General features: G+C 35.2%; 2 protein-coding genes across 7 annotated transcripts; both read left to right on the top strand.

Moving 5' to 3' along the window:
• Positions 1-1,212: 1,212 nt before the first annotated feature.
• Positions 1,213-5,224, top strand: LOC109619953 (N-glycosidase YbiA). 3 transcript variants are annotated; one of them, XR_010714617.1, is made up of 5 exons: positions 1,213-1,417; positions 2,130-2,455; positions 3,016-3,171; positions 4,264-4,396; positions 4,742-5,224. XR_010714617.1 is itself a non-coding variant. In XM_034469411.2 (4 exons), the coding sequence occupies exons 3-4, from the start codon at positions 3,079-3,081 to the stop codon at positions 4,997-4,999; spliced, it is 351 nt and encodes a 116-aa protein (XP_034325302.2). In that variant the 5' UTR covers positions 1,223-1,417; positions 2,130-2,455; positions 3,016-3,078; the 3' UTR covers positions 5,000-5,224. The 3 variants fall into 3 exon arrangements, 1 of the variants encoding a protein (XP_034325302.2); XR_010714616.1 differs by having other exon boundaries at positions 1,216-1,417; positions 4,264-4,360; XM_034469411.2 differs by lacking the exon at positions 4,264-4,396 and having other exon boundaries at positions 1,223-1,417.
• A 2,141-nt stretch (positions 5,225-7,365) lies between these two features.
• LOC136276188 (N-glycosidase YbiA-like) lies at positions 7,366-15,760 on the top strand. 4 transcript variants are annotated; one of them, XM_066087460.1, is made up of 4 exons: positions 7,366-7,514; positions 10,868-11,133; positions 11,798-11,949; positions 12,287-15,760. In XM_066087460.1, exons 2-4 carry the CDS (start codon positions 10,899-10,901, stop codon positions 12,542-12,544), a joined length of 645 nt encoding a protein of 214 aa, XP_065943532.1. In that variant the 5' UTR covers positions 7,366-7,514; positions 10,868-10,898; the 3' UTR covers positions 12,545-15,760. The 4 variants fall into 4 exon arrangements, with proteins under 4 accessions (XP_065943532.1, XP_065943533.1, XP_065943530.1 ...); XM_066087461.1 differs by lacking the exon at positions 7,366-7,514 and adding an exon at positions 7,668-7,993; XM_066087458.1 differs by lacking the exon at positions 7,366-7,514 and adding an exon at positions 8,340-8,447.
• The last annotated feature ends 78 nt before the right edge of the window (positions 15,761-15,838 follow it).

A 15,838-nucleotide genomic window follows, 5' to 3' on the forward strand; every position in this document is an offset into this window, starting at 1 on the left:
TTATTCCAAAGCTTGTATTAAATATGAAAAAAGCCAACTCTTGATATTTTGTGTATGGAATAAGTGCTGCCTTTGGTTACATTTCTTGGGAAGCAATATTCTCTTTTGAGAAGTGGACAGGCATACCCTACATACATGAGAAGTGGACAGGCATACCCTACATACATGAGAAGTGGACAGGCATACCCTACATACATGAGAAGTGGACAGGCATACCCTACATACATGAGAAGTGGACAGGCATACCCTACATACATGAGAGGTGGACAGGCATACCCTACATACATGAGAGGTGGACAGGCATACCCTACATACATGAGAGGTGGACAGGCATACCCTACATACATGAGAGGTGGACAGGCAAACCCTACATACATGAGAAGTGGACAGGCAAACCCTACATACATGAGAGGTGGACAGGCATACCATACATACATGAGAGGTGGACAGACAAACCCTACATACATGAGAAGTGGACAGGCAAACCCTACATACATGAGAGGTGGACAGGCAAACCCTACATACATGAGAAGTGGACAGACATACCCTACATACATGAGAGGTGGACAGGCATACCCTACATACATGAGAGGTGGACAGACAAACCCTACATACATGAGAAGTGGACAGACATACCTTACATACATGAGAAGTGGACAGACAAACCCTACATACATGAGAGGTGGACAGGCAAACCCTACATACATGAGAGGTGGACAGACAAACCCTACATACATGAGAAGTGGACAGACAAACCCTACATACATGAGAAGTGGACAGGCATACCCTACATACATGAGAAGTGGACAGACAAACCCTACATACATGAGAGGTGGACAGGCATACCCTACATACATGAGAAGTGGACAGACATACCCTACATACATGAGAGGTGGACAGGCAAACCCTTCATACATGAGAAGTGGACAGACATACCTTACATACATGAGAAGTGGACAGACAAACCCTACATACATGAGAGGTGGACAGGCAAACCCTACATACATGAGAGGTGGACAGGCAAACCCTACATACATGAGAGGTGGACAGACAAACCCTACATACATGAGAAGTGGACAGACAAACCCTACATACATGAGAAGTGGACAGGCATACCCTACATACATGAGAGGTGGACAGACAAACCCTACATACATGAGAGGTGGACAGGCATACCCTACATACATGGATGTAGGCTATGCCTGTCCACTTCTCAAAAGAGAATAGGAAAGTACCCCCGAAAACGAAAGTAGAAGAATGACAAGGACTCGATACACTACAATTAGCCGTGGTTTGCGACGTTGTGAAATTTATGACATTCTGGAAGACTTTGTAATTTCATCTTATGTGGTACATGTGTCACTGTTTAAAACGGTCGATGTCGCTTCTTCTTGTCATTCTACGAAAGCCAAGGGAGGTAAAATTGTAATTTAATGTAAGATGAATGCAAGTATTTTCTGGAGTAAAGACCAGTTTACTGTATAGAAAGTCTAGATAGTCCGATTACAGGCAGGTAGCATCGTTTTTGAAAGTGGGGGGGGGGGGGGGGGGCAGACTCATCCAAAAGATCTTGACAAGCAAAAAAAAAAAAAGAAAAAAAAAAGGGAAAATTGGATTTTTTCAAATCTTCAAAAATCTTCTTCAATTTCACTCCTTATTTCCTTATTGTCATACCAATTGTTTACATACTGCCAAAAAAAAGGGGGGGGGGCAACTTCATGATAATTCAATTTTTTATATGTATATTTTAAAAAAATTGTTGCTGGGAGAAAGAAAAAGTGGGGGGGGGGGGGGGGGGAGGGGGTGCCTGGATTAAAGATCCCAACATGACACCCTGAATGGGGAGTCGTTTTTGGTATTCATATCATCTACCGGTACTGAAATAGGTAGTATCGCTTAGTCAGCTTTTGATTTGATGATACATGAATTATACCTAATCCGATAGGTGTTATCACATATTTTAATAAGCAAGAACTATGATTCAAATTGCCCTAACGTTCATTATAATATTTCAATATGACGGATGGATGTATTGAAACGTTTAAAGTTAACGACACATCCTCTTTATACAATTCATCTAATGCAAAACCTATTACTATTATGAAAATAATCGGAATTTGTTCTAACAGTTATCGTGTCCAGATGAAAAGAGCAGCCGTGAATGCGTGTCCAATTTTGTCTAAAGCCAAAAAGATTTCATCGGGAAAGGGTTCGGGGAATGCGGACAGTGAATTAAATGCTCGAATCTTGAAGGAGGGGTCAGTAAAGACGAAGACGTTCCGTAAAGATGACAGCGTATCCCTCATACAACAGGACCCAGTCAACGACAGGGCCGAGCACTTTTGTCATTTCTATGGGAAGGATTCTCCATTCAGTAATTTTCAACCCGCCAAATTTGTTCTAGATGGCGTGCAATACAATTGTAGTGAGCAGTATATGATGTACCAAAAAGCAAGTAAGCAAGATATATCGATATGATGTTTGACCGCACACTACCATTAAGGTGGTATGAGGCACCTACATATTGTTACGTTCTTCATATTGAAATGAACAATGAAATGAAAAATAAAATCAAGTAATTTTACAATTTCTTTTCTTTCGCCCCCCCCCCCCCCCCCCCCCCCCCCCACCAAAATTGTTAGAGCGTTTACTACAAATCTCGAAGTCAAGATTTCGAAACCATCCGAGCTTTTACAATTTTTACCGAAGTTTCCAAAAATTTCAGAATTTTTTTTTTTGGGGGGGGGGGGGGGGTCAAATATAGAAAAATTTAAAAATTCCAAAACTGTGAAATTATTTTTATTATAATGTACTTGGATCCACATTAATATCAACAGGTGTCTAATACCGCCTTTAACACAATCCAAAATAAATACATAAATATACAAACGTGTTTAAATGCTGAAAAACATTCCATAAAGAGAAGTCACAAAAAATAATAAGCTGAACATAGTTTCACAGGTAATAAAAAAAAAACTACAATAATTTGATGGTTTTTATTTTTTGAACGTCTAGTGCTGTTTCAAGACGAAGAAGTGGCCCACAAAATTTTGTCGATCGTCAACAGATCCGCTGACGATGAAGATACAAGGCAGAAAAGTGAGGGGCTTTGATGACGACGTATGGACCACTCAGTGTGTAGAAATCGTCACGAGAGGGGTGACGGCCAAGGTAAGTCTTAACACGGGGACAGATCATTGTAGAAATCGTCACGAGAGGGGCGACAGCCAAGGTAATGGACCACTCAGTGTGTAGAAATCGTCACGAGAGGGGTGACAGCCAAGGTAATTCTTAAGACGGGGACAGAAAACCGAACACCATTGTAGAAATCTATAGAGGATAACGGCCAAGATAAGATCCCGACACAGGGACAAAAAAAAAACCCCAAACATTGTTGTAGAAATCAAAAGAAAGGTAACGGCCAAGGTACGATCCTAACACATGGAATAAAGAAACTGATCATTATTGTAGAAATCTATAGAAGGGGGGGGGGGTCGGCCAAGGTGAGACCCAAACTCAAGGTCAGAGAAAACTTAAGATCATTGACGGGCGACAGTCAAGGTAAGAGCCGGTACACACGATAAGGCTTGCCTTACAAGTCTAAATCTTAGGTTTTTGCAAGCCTTACGTCTCTAGTGTTCAAACGCTAAGGCAAGCCTTACATGATTATAAACATCATTTCCATAATCCCCATGCGTTTTTGCATTTTTCTAAACATTACAAAAATGGAGGACAATTTCATAACTGTAGCAGCAGTTATTTTATTGGCTACGGCAATTAATCTAATAAAAAGAGAAAACGGGTAAACGCACGGGTATGGACAAGTCTCTGGATTCAAAGAAGAGCTGTGCACGGTGCACACAATACGCTGCTGCAATTGTGGCTCGAAGAGCCTATCACCATTTAAAAAAAATTGTACGGATAAATCCACAATGCTTTGCAGAGTTATTAAGTCTTTTAACTCCTCACATTGCATATGGTCACTCAAATCTACCCACATGTACGGTTTGATATAAATAGATTGACATTAGGGTAAATGATTTTCATTGGCTATTATAAAAAGGTCAGCTAAGTCTTGCATTAGGAAAAAGAGCAGTGTTCTATTCGTAAGTTTGACTTGTAAGGCTACCAAAAACATGTATTAAGGGTGTACACACGGCAAGGCAAGAAGTTAAAGTTTTAAGAGTTTTAAGGCAAGCCTTATCGTGTGTACCGGCCCTAAGATTCTAACACCGGGACAAAGAAAATCGAACGTCATTGTAGAAATCAATAGAGGGGTGACAGCCCAGGTACAAACCCAGCTAAGGAACAGAAGAAAACGAACATCGTTTTAGAAATCAATAGAGGGGTGGTTGCCAAGGTGAGACACAAACACAAGGGCAGAGAAAACTTAACGGTACACCTAAGATTTTAATGTGAATGAAAGTATATCATAATCGAAATACCGGTATATCACTGTTTAATTTCAAACTGTATGATATTCGTCGATAAAATCATTTTTAAAATTCTTAGAAAGGTAAAAATTGGTTTAAGCTCCAGCGAGTTAATGTAAACTCAATACTAGCAGATCAGCAGCTGACGTTTTATCCTAATGCGTTACACTGTTAGACATTGATTCTGTGAAAGAAAAAAGTTTATGAGATTATAGTTAATGTTATCGTTTATTATGAAAGAAATGGAGGTATCGCATGCCTTCTGAAGAATTTTGCAAACACTAATACGTTTGTTTGGTCTATTGCAGTTTAAACAGAACCCACACTTAGAGAGGGCTCTGATAGGCACGTTTCCCCGGATACTCGCCGAAGCCACGCCCAGGAGTCCCCTGTGGGGGATAGGACTCGACCTTAGTGACCCCTTAATTAACAACCGGAATACCTGGCGAGGGAAGAACTCGCTGGGATACTTACTTACGGACGTCAGGAATCATATCATGGAAGAGAGGGGGGTGTTTACATCGGAGACCAGTGAAACCAGGGACACGGGCAATGGTTGTGATTAAGAACTTAGGGCCTGGTCCGAGGCCATCAGTCTCCGCCCCATGGTGAACTACATTTACAGTGTTCTGTCTAAAAACTGTCAAAGCTATCTTTATATGACTTTTCCAACTTCCATCCAAGGTTTTCAAAACTTGAAATTTAACACATAGACAAATTTTTGTAGATGTTTTGTTTTCAGTCGCTACCGAAGTAAGACAAAATGATTTATGATTAAAACTTGTTTTCAATATTGGATATTGTATCATATCATATTTCTCGTATATTTTTGATAGATAATTCGTTTATATTCTAATGAGAAAAACTTTATCCAGCTTTACTCTAGTTTTCCAATCTCCAAACCGGCGTAAAAAAAAGTTCACACGTATTGTGACGTCTTCTTAAAAAACATCCATGTCATAATCATAGTTCATAGTCCGAACTGCAGATATGCATCGATTATAAGAAAAAGAAACGGAAAAGAAAAAGATCCGAAGAATTCCTAAATCCGACTAAAAAGGTTCGAGGTCTTCCAAAAAGGTGCAACAAAGTTTAATACAAGGTTGATGATACAAGAATGTGATGAGGGCGCGTGCCTTTGCTCATATAAGGGGGTGAAAAAAAAAGGAATTTTATATTATGTTTTAATAAATGCACTTACTGCCCTTTATTATGAGTAATGAATACATCAGAGATATTGCAAATTATTTCCACGAATGATCCGCCATAAACATGACGGGGATTTTAAACGGGGGGGGGGGGGGGTGTCTACTGTAGATTTGGTTTTCCGTGAGGGCTATAAAAGGGAGAAATCTCACTTTAATTATGCTTAGCTTTTCGGAGGAGAGAACCTGTTCTACAGCAATTTTTCCGAGGGGGAAAGATGGTTAGGTGGAAGAGGCACTACAAAACTCTGGAATACCTTGTAAGGGAAGAACTGGCTTGGGTACTTATTGGCGCACGTCAATAATCAGATCATGGAAGAGAGGGGTTATTAAAATCGAAGACCGGTAAACCCAATGTTGTAGAGCAGTTTTTCTCCCATAGCAGCTTTTCCGTCCGGAAATCCTGTTGTATAGTAGCCTTCCCCCGTGGAAAAGGCTAATCTACGGTAGTTTTCCCCCCATTGTAAGGTTTCTCCCTTACGTTTTTTTTTATTCAGATTTTATTAAATAATTATTAATTAATGGTAAGAAATGAAATCAATGTTTGTACATCCACAGGTTTGATATATATTTGCATTCCTCTGTACAGGTCGAGTTTCGTTTTGTCGATTTATTATTTTTATTTAGACAATGTTGAAAATTAAGCATACGTATCAGGGAATACATTGTACATAGAACTTAATTTAGTTTGACAAGATATGCACCAATATGCATAACTTTGTCTTCTGAATTAATAAATGAAAAAAAATTGAGCATTTTTTTTCAAACAGTCCGTCTTTTTGTTTGTGCAGTCCGTCTTTTTGTTTGTGCAATTTTTTGTCCAGGCTAAACCTCTTTTTTTTTTTTTTTTAGAAAATCTTTGGTAAAACTGAAGTATCACCCATAATAGTGTGTTAAGACCTTAACCAAATTTTACATCGAGACAAGATGATTTTGATATCATTCTAAAGTATGGACATGTATCACCCAAAAGTGGATAATAATTTGACATTTATGAAATGGTTTTAATCAGAGTGCGCAAGAAATAGATTTGATTTTTATTAAAACTATATGTAAATTTTATCTCTAAAGAAAAGAAGTGATTTAAACCACTAATTTTTTTTGCATTTTCCTTGCCATAAGACGAAACCTAGGTTTTTTTCACGGTTTTTAAAGCTTGAAAATTCACGTAGAAACAACTTTTTGTAGTAGTAGATGTTTTGTCCTCTTCAACTTCTGCAGTAAGTCAAAATTTGACTTTAGTTTTAAATGTTTAAAAATTGTTTACAATATTAGATATTGTATCATATCATGTCATAATGTCATTGTTCAAACGGCAGATATCCATCGATTATAAGAAAAAGAAAACGGAAAATAAAAAAGATCCGAAGCATTCCGAAATCCGAATAAATGGTGCAAGGTCTTCCAAAAAGGTGCAACAAAGGGTTTAATACAAGGTTGATGATACAAGAATGTGATGAAGGTGCGTGCCTTTGCTCATATCATGGGTGAAAAACATAGCATGTCTCTATATCTGTCATTCACGAAGTTAAACTCGGAGATCAAACATATTTATTTGTTTATGCTTTGGACAAACCATAATTATACGAGTGTACTATTCAAGGGGACGATGTGCAGATTGTTGAAACGTTTGTCCGTTTCCTTCTTTGCTGTACTGTGCTTCACACTACAGTCACTTACATATGTACTAAACATCCTACTTAAGTATCAAGTCCTTCAGTTTAAAATAATAAAGATTTCTAAATGTTGCCCAGTTGTTTTCATTTTTAACATGTGCCGTAATTGAAAGTACTTGTATGTATAATTTGTGATTTCCCTAATAAATCGCAATAAATAGCTCTTGGCGCACCTTGAGATCCAAAGAAACACGACAACAGTGAGTAGATCACAGCTCTTGTACAGTTTTACATATATTTTCTATTGGATGATTTTTTTTCTCCATAGATACCCTTTATGGAGTGATCAGTTATCAGTGATATATTCATGCAGTTTTCAAAAGAAGAAAAAAGGGGGATGCATACAGCAATGTTTTGAACTTGTGCTAAGAATCAAGTTGAATGTTTCCTTGATCGGAAACCAAGAAATCGATATACAGTACATGAAACAGTCGATTTCATGCACATATTTGGCTATGTTTCGATCCCCTTTCACCAACTGTGTTTTGATATTAATCAAAGATTTGATGAGTGAACAGTGAGTCAGTAATGTACACTTCCAAACAATCCTGGAGAATCACTGCATAATGGCGTCGTATTATATTCACAGGAAAATCCCGTAGCATCATCAAACGTAGAAATAATGAAGTTTCTGCTGCTGTGTAAACTATTCTTTTCTTATCAAAATACCAGGCCTTGGGTAAGGAATATTTTTAAAACCATAAATCGCACATTCTCTGTGAAATAAACATTTTACAGAAGCACAAGCGCATCCAATACGCAGCGCTTGCATGTTTTGTGATTATTTTGTGTTTTATATTTACTATTAGACTGATAAGCTGAAAATAGCCATATTAACATAAAATTCATCAAAGAAAGAATGCCAAAAATAGAAACGACACATTAATTTCAATGATGGTAAAAATAAAATTTGCAGCAAAACATAATATATATATATATATATATAAAGAACTACATATGTAAATAAAATTCAACAATACTTTTAATATTTTTCCCCATAATTTATAATGGTCATGCATAGATATATAACACCAAGCCTTGTGAATGGGAAAACCCAAAACTCAAAATGAAAGAAGAAAACAAGCTACGAAGTGCATTATGTACGTTTTAAGGATAAGAATTCCATTTTACAGGTTCTTAGCAATTTATTTCATATAAGTTTTTATTGTTATATAGATGAATTGTATAAACTTTGATTTTAAACTTAAAGGCTGATAAGGACTTGTAAATGGCCATTGTCCGCCATGTTTCTCTTTGTTCGCAGCTATCCCTACATCCCCGATATCAGCTGCAGGCATCATAAGGAGACTGGATAGCCATTAAAATAAAATATCACATCTGTATAACTTTTTTTTAGCCTTAAACAGTTATTAAGTATAGAAAAAATTCTGATATTTTACTTAAGAATTTCAGTAGTTTCCTATATCACAAATTATAGCATAGAAGTTCTTGAGGAGAAGATTTTTAAATATTTCTGTGTTGTTCTTTGTACCCCTCCTATTGGCACCGGGATCATAGTTAGAGTAGTATGATTTTGCTACTTTCAACCCACCCCCAGGGCATGGGGAAGGTATGGATGTCTATGATGTAACTCTTAATTAAAGTTTTAAATTCTTTTTATGATGCAACATCTGCTTTAGCTTAATTAAACTTTTAAATCCTTTTAATGAGGCAACATCTACTCTAGCTTTTAAATCCTGTCTATGATGCAACAATTTATCTATGATCTAACATTTAATATGTCACCTGGTACACTCAGCCTTTGTCCAAAGACCCATTTCTCCTTTAAATCCATTCATTACTTTCCAAATGAAAGCTGAATACTATGATACTAGTACATAACAACACATTGTGTGGAATTAGCAACGACACGCTGCAGCTATTTAATATTTGGCATATTAAATGTACAGACACATAATTATGGCATAAAGTTGGATCACATGATTTATCTATTTAATAAAACAATTCTGAAAATTTAAACTTTCCGCTGTACGTGTCGTCCTAAACTGGTATTTAACACCTGAGCAATTCTTTGTATAGCCTTGCTAATAAACCGGTTCTTAAGAACCAGGTGACACAAACAGGTATTCGAATGAAAACCTTATATATCCGGATGATTAATTCATTATTATACCAAGTAGAAATTGATTTCTGTCTAATTCGTCCCTCAAACGAAAGAAATCATATTTAAATCAAAAATCAAAGTAGGTGCTAATTGCACCCATCTGGTAAACCAGTTTAATCAAGAGATGAGTGGTGAAATGTGGATCATTTAATGACATTTAATTAATGTTAACTTTGATAAATCACAAGATTTCCATCACATTGAAATTAAAGTTTACAATTCTTTAACTTAATTGTGGATTTAATTATGACAAGTTACATACTATAAAATCAGATAAATCTGAAGCCAATTTCTCAACAATCTTTTTAAAATACCTTTCTTGGAATGATAACAACTATTACACCTATTTTGAATGAATAGAACAGTAAGTAATCCAATTTTGCAGAAGTGTGTGTGTGTCACACCCAGAGGTGACTTTCTATTTTCAACCTTTGTCAGTAGATACCGCATTGCTTTTCATTATTGCAATACTGTTTTAACATGAATCTGTACAATTTTGCTATCTTTAAAAAAATTAACATGAAATGTTCAGATCAATCCAATGCAAACAGAAAGTAAACGAAACAAGGAATAAACGCGCAAAATCTTCTAAGAATTAGAAAATACTTCACGTTGGTTATGAGTTTCAGGTCTGCAATTGCGTATTATAAGCTCGGTTTATAAACCCAAGCACTGGTGCTTATGTGCGAGTCTGGTTCAGCTTATAGGGATAGGAATAGGGAATCGTTTTGGTTTTTTTTTTTAGAATAATGACGTTCTTGTGATGTTCGGTGCTTGATTTAGTCTAATAAAGCCCAAAGAGATGTATGGTACATTTGATCACTCCCCTATAATATTCAAAGAATGATTATTACATATATTTACAGCCAACTGCACGATTTAATATTAACCCATTGACATTTTTATGTTATTTTCATTTTGTATAACTATGCAAACCCCGCTTGCACCTTCTGCAGTGCGTCATTGATGAAATGTATTTGATACGTTATAATTTGATTCGCTTATCACAAAGACACTAGAAACTATAACATAATTATCAAAACTGCCCAAGAAGCTTCTCTTGAATACATTTATCAACGATATAAAATTGGACCATTCTCGTATCCCAGTGCATTATTAATAAGTATTTATAAATGCTCTTATTGCTTTCTTGTTTTATTTCCTTAGACGTTATATGCTATATATAGATATATTTAAAAAGACATTTATGTTCACTATAGAACATATTTAACATATTTAAGAAATATCAATCTATTTTATAATTGCTTTATGTATATAATGCAAATTCAACTGAGTTCAAATCTCCAACACGAGTATGTGAGCTTGTAATTTAGAAAACATATAATAATGAAAATGATTAATACATATGATTAATACATATGATTAATACATATGATTAATACATATGATTATTTCGTTCAATTTCAGAAGGATTTCCTCAGGAAAAATCTCGGGTAATATGGATAAAGAGTTAGACAATGAAAACAATAAGGGGGTGTCTGATGAAACAAAAACATACCGTAAAGAAGACAGTCTATCTCTCTTAAACCAGGATCCAGTCAACGACAGGGCCGAGCACTTCTGTTATTTCTTCGGAAAAAACTCTCCATTTAGTAATTTTCATCCTGCCAAGTTTGTTTTGGATGGGATGGAATACAGTTGTAGTGAGCAATACATGATGTACCAAAAAGCAAGTAAGCAACAGTTATGTAACGGTATAGTGCAACTTTTTTTAATTACAATAAAATATGCACATGCTGTTAATACTGATATGCTTAAAAGCCTTAACCATATAAAAGAAGCTGAAATTAAAGCCAATCTACTGCTAGTGTTACAGTTGAACACTTTATTTTTCTCTTTGGTTGTAGTTTACAACAAAGAGAGTACAAACATGTACACAATTTACACTTTATGCGTGAGTTGAGGAAAAAATAAACATTTATAATGGTTCTGTACATATTATATGAAGTATAAATGTACATTTTTTATGTAGATAAATACATAGGAATGAATAACCAGAAGGTTTAGCCTTCTCGTAAACAATACTGATAAATTTACATAACTTGCTTAATAAGCTCACATTGTTTGAGGAAAAAAGCTCCTTAAATTTGACAATATTTGGTCTAAAAATTTTGGTATATACTTTTCTCTTTCGTTTTTTAACACGGTGCAACACTAAATATTGTGAAATTCATCTCCAATGTCTCTTTTATATAACTACATAACCTGTTACTTCTGTCTATGTCATTCCATCTTCCAGTTTCAATAGGTAATTTATGGTTTGAAGTTCGATATCTAGCTAAAAGATATCTACATTGTATAACACAGTCTGTAATTTGAAATCTTCTGTATGTTTAGAGCTTTTTAATGACGAGGAAGAAGCCAATAATATATTGAAAGCAACTGATCCATTTGAGATGAAGAGGTGTGGAAGAAGAGTAAAGGGCTTTGAAAATGACGTATGGTATAAATACTGTGTTGGAATCGTCAAGAAAGGAGTAAAGGCAAAAGTATGCCCCGTGTTGCCGTGAGGATGTAAAACCTTAACTTATCTATATAGCAATTTAAGATCAATTTTATCTTATGCAAAAGATGGCCTTGCATATAAAATGAGTTTAAGTGTTGCTTTGAGCCCTGTTTTTGTAATAAAAAAGCTAGAGATGATGAAAGTTCAGAACTATATAAGCAGTTATATTGTAAAGTAAGGGGCATTAATGACGACTGTGCATAAATTGTCAAAAAGGGGGGGGGGTGACTGCTAAGATTAAGACCCCTATCACTAAGACAGAAAACCGAACAACAAACTCAAAAAAACAAATACAGGTATGTTTTTTGGGTCTATTGCAGTTTAAGCAGAACCCACACTTGGAGAAGGCTTTGATAGACACGTTCCCGCGGATCCTTGCCGAGGCCACACCCCGAGGTCCCCTGTGGGGGATAGGACTTGGACTTAGTGACCCTCTAATAAGAAACCGGAATACCTGGCGAGGGGAAAATTGGCTGGGGTACTTACTTACGGACGTCAGGAATCAGATTATGGAAGAGAAGGGAATGTTTTCCTCGGTGGCCAGTGGAACTCAGGATGCGGACAAAGGTTGTAATTAAGAACCGAAGCTGTGGTCACACAAACCTCTGTAGTTGACAGATGTACAAGGTGTTCATTCGGGCAGTGCTAATAAATAGTTTGTTTGGGTTCTCGTATCTCCATATATTTAACTTTTATCACTTTACATCAATTATAACCAAATCCTTAACATATTAGTAACTATTGAGTTTGCAAGTCACAGATGGGAATATTAATATTGACATGTGCCACGAGCAGAAATGAGAAATGTTGGTTTTTAAAACTTTTTTTATCTCGTTAGTGAAAGTTTCTCGACAGTGCGAAAACCGTGCATATGCACTTTATTTAAGTCATGAACCTGTCTAGCTGCAATAATGTAGCCCTCTCCGTTTTTTATATCTGATGTTTACTGGACAAATTTTAAGTGTTTTATATTATCCCTTTCTCATTCCATACACATGTAAATGGATATGCCACTGAGCAATCTAACTTTAGATATTGAATAATAATGCTACCACCCGAACATCCTTGCACTCAGTGGTAACACTTATACTAACATTCTCTTGTAAGATGATTATCCACACAATCATGTGTCGCCTTTGGCAGCCCGCAAAACATCTAAAATTTTACTTGCCAACTGGACAAGTCCTCAAAACCAAAAACTGCCTGGTTGGATTTTCTTTACGGAAGTTAAAAATATATTGGCTTTGTTAACAAAATGAGTTGTATTTCAGAATCATTAAACTGTGGTTTCATCATGTTTTTGATTTAAAAAATCTTTTCATTTAATGCAATTTATACCTTACGTGAACCAAAGGTTCAAGTGAACTTGTGAACTTTTCTGATCACCTGTTATCTGTCATCCGTTTGTCTGTCTGTAAACTTTTTCACATTTTTTTACTTCTTTTCTGACTTCTTGACCACTGGCAAACTAAACTTGGTACAAAGAACCCCTATGAAAAAGAAATTCTAAATTGTTAAAATAAAGGGCGAGACCATTTTTTAAAAGGGAGATAATCATGACACAGTAAAAAAAGAAAAATAGGGCGTTTATCTTTAAAAAATATTCAATATTCTTCTGATCGAAGAACCACTATACCAGAAATGCCAATATTTACACCAAAGCTTGTAAATACAGTAAAGATTCTAGATTGTTAAAACCCTGACTCCCAGACCAATATTTGGCTCCATGAAGGTTTCAACGTTCAAAATAGAGGTATATAGGGAAATTGTTTAAAAATCTTTTTCTCAAGAACTACAATACATGAATTTAATACTGAGATATGCAAGCATCCTAAGATAGTGTGAATTATAAATGGTTCTAACTGTAGACCCCGGGCCGATACCTTGGCCCATGAAGGTCTCAAAGTTCAACGTAGAAGTATACAGGAAAAAGGTTTAACAATATTTTTCTCCAAAAAAACTACAATGCTATTTTAAGGTCTATTTTAATTCAAGCTCACAGTGACCTTCTTTCACTTCTTATAATTAATTTAGTACATTTTACAATTTTTTATTTTACATGTATCTTTAATACGTTGAGGCCTAGGATAATGAGATTGGTCAGTTGATGCATCTTAGATCCAAGGATATGAAGTCCAAACAGATTATCTTTTTATGTACATGTATATTCATGTACATATTGTATTGTCAAATCTTGGAGTATATGAGAGTTTTACTATTTTAAAAAAAGTTTCTTAATTTAAAAAATTCGCAAGAAAATGATACGAGCTATTGTTCAGGTGAGTGATGTGGCTCCTAAGCATCTTGTTAAACACTGGGGTCATTTTTTTTTTTCAAAAACAGACTTATTCATATATGTACAGTTTTGCATTTTTGTGCAATTTCAAGCATAGCAGTTCGTGAAGTGAAATTTATTCTGAAATGAAAAAGTTTAGACGGCCATATCATTACAATACATGTATTTGATTACATGTACATAATTTCAAAATAAATTATCGTAGAGGCAAATTGTGGTCGACTTTTTTATCCTCTCAGTTTTCTCCAAATCTATACTCATCATTATTCGGAAGGACAATACGTACAAGGCGTTTTATACTACCCCTCCTACTTAGAACAATAAAAAAGAACTATTTTCGGATGTTGCTGAAATATTTAATTTGGGCTTGTATACTTTGCTCATACTACACGATGCATGTCAACAATGATCTTTTATTCTGTAAATACAAGAAGAATAGGTTACCTTAGAAAGTTATAGACTTTCGCCTATATACACTAACAGATTCAGTCTCCTTTCAATGTTAGAAATATTCAAAATAAGATAACGTCTTTATGGGCATACAAGAAAACAAACCAAACTGAATCGTGTGAATGTTAAGAAAAGGGAACCGGTTGGTTTCGTCCCCCTAATGATTGGGTCTATTCTAGTATGTTATTCGCATGTTATGCATCGACTGCAATCAAAGCAAATTTTTGAAATATTAGTTAACAAAATGTACACAAGTTTACTTTAGATTTGCCAAAACATTACAACCTTTATATATAGCGATGTCTAAGTAGTAATACAATCATAGTCCTTCGACATTGGGGTGAATTTTGAATTGAGGCGAAATACCGCTGTACATCTTTATGTCGTTTGTTTTATTAACAACTTGTGTACATCATTTTTTTTCTTCATTAAAATATGGTTTAATTGACTGGAAAACTACTGGAATATATTTTATTATGCACATACATAGCATAACTATCGTTTAAAAGTGTTCACAAAATCTGATATAAAATCGGACCAAGCAACTTTAAAAAGGATAAATTTTCATTCTTTTTGATTTTTGATTTATTAGAAAGGAGTCTAGATACATTATGGGTCAAAATTTGTGGTTTTCACAAAAACTTCTAACTTTTTTATTTATAATGGTTAAACTAAAAAAGTTATTTACATGGATCGTTATGTGTCATCGTAGCTCAGTATGATATGCAGAGGATTGTAGATGTTCCCTCTCGGCTGAGAGGGTGTACAAATCCTAGTGCGCGTTTTCTTTCTAATTTCTGCGATTTTACTTCTTGTAAGAAGAAAAAAATGATATACTTATATTTTGGGGAAATCGAACCAGTGACTGCTAAATCAACAATACCCATGCGTTACCACGAGGTCACGTAGTTTACAGTTGATAATATCGTGGGGGTTGTTTGTTTTTTTTCCCAATATATACATGGCTCTATATACAGGTGATTTTTTTTAAATACTAAGTTATAAAAAAATCTAATTTTCAGTATGAAGACTACATCAAACCAAAATTACTAGTAATTTTAAAATTTTTAAGTACAGAATAAAACTAATAAAAACAATTAGCTTTAAATTTCTGTGGTTTAAAGTG

The sequence above is a fragment of the Magallana gigas genome, chromosome 6, assembly GCF_963853765.1.
Source record: "Magallana gigas chromosome 6, xbMagGiga1.1, whole genome shotgun sequence".
Classification (NCBI taxonomy): Eukaryota; Metazoa; Mollusca; class Bivalvia; order Ostreida; family Ostreidae; genus Magallana; species Magallana gigas.

What these genes read in the sequence shown, in the direction of transcription:
- LOC109619953 (XM_034469411.2), top strand. Translation starts at nt 3,079, where the DNA reads ATGAAGATACAAGGCAGAAAAGTGAGGGGCTTTGATGACGACGTATGG. An exon ending in CGAGAGGGGTGACGGCCAAG is followed by an intron (nt 3,172 to 4,741) that starts GTAAGTCTTAAC and finishes GGTCTATTGCAG; the next exon opens with TTTAAACAGAACCCACACTT.
- LOC136276188 (XM_066087458.1), top strand. Translation starts at nt 8,359, where the DNA reads ATGGGAAAACCCAAAACTCAAAATGAAAGAAGAAAACAAGCTACGAAG. An exon ending in CATGATGTACCAAAAAGCAA is followed by an intron (nt 11,134 to 11,797) that starts GTAAGCAACAGT and finishes CTGTATGTTTAG; the next exon opens with AGCTTTTTAATGACGAGGAA. An exon ending in AGAAAGGAGTAAAGGCAAAA is followed by an intron (nt 11,950 to 12,286) that starts GTATGCCCCGTG and finishes GGTCTATTGCAG; the next exon opens with TTTAAGCAGAACCCACACTT.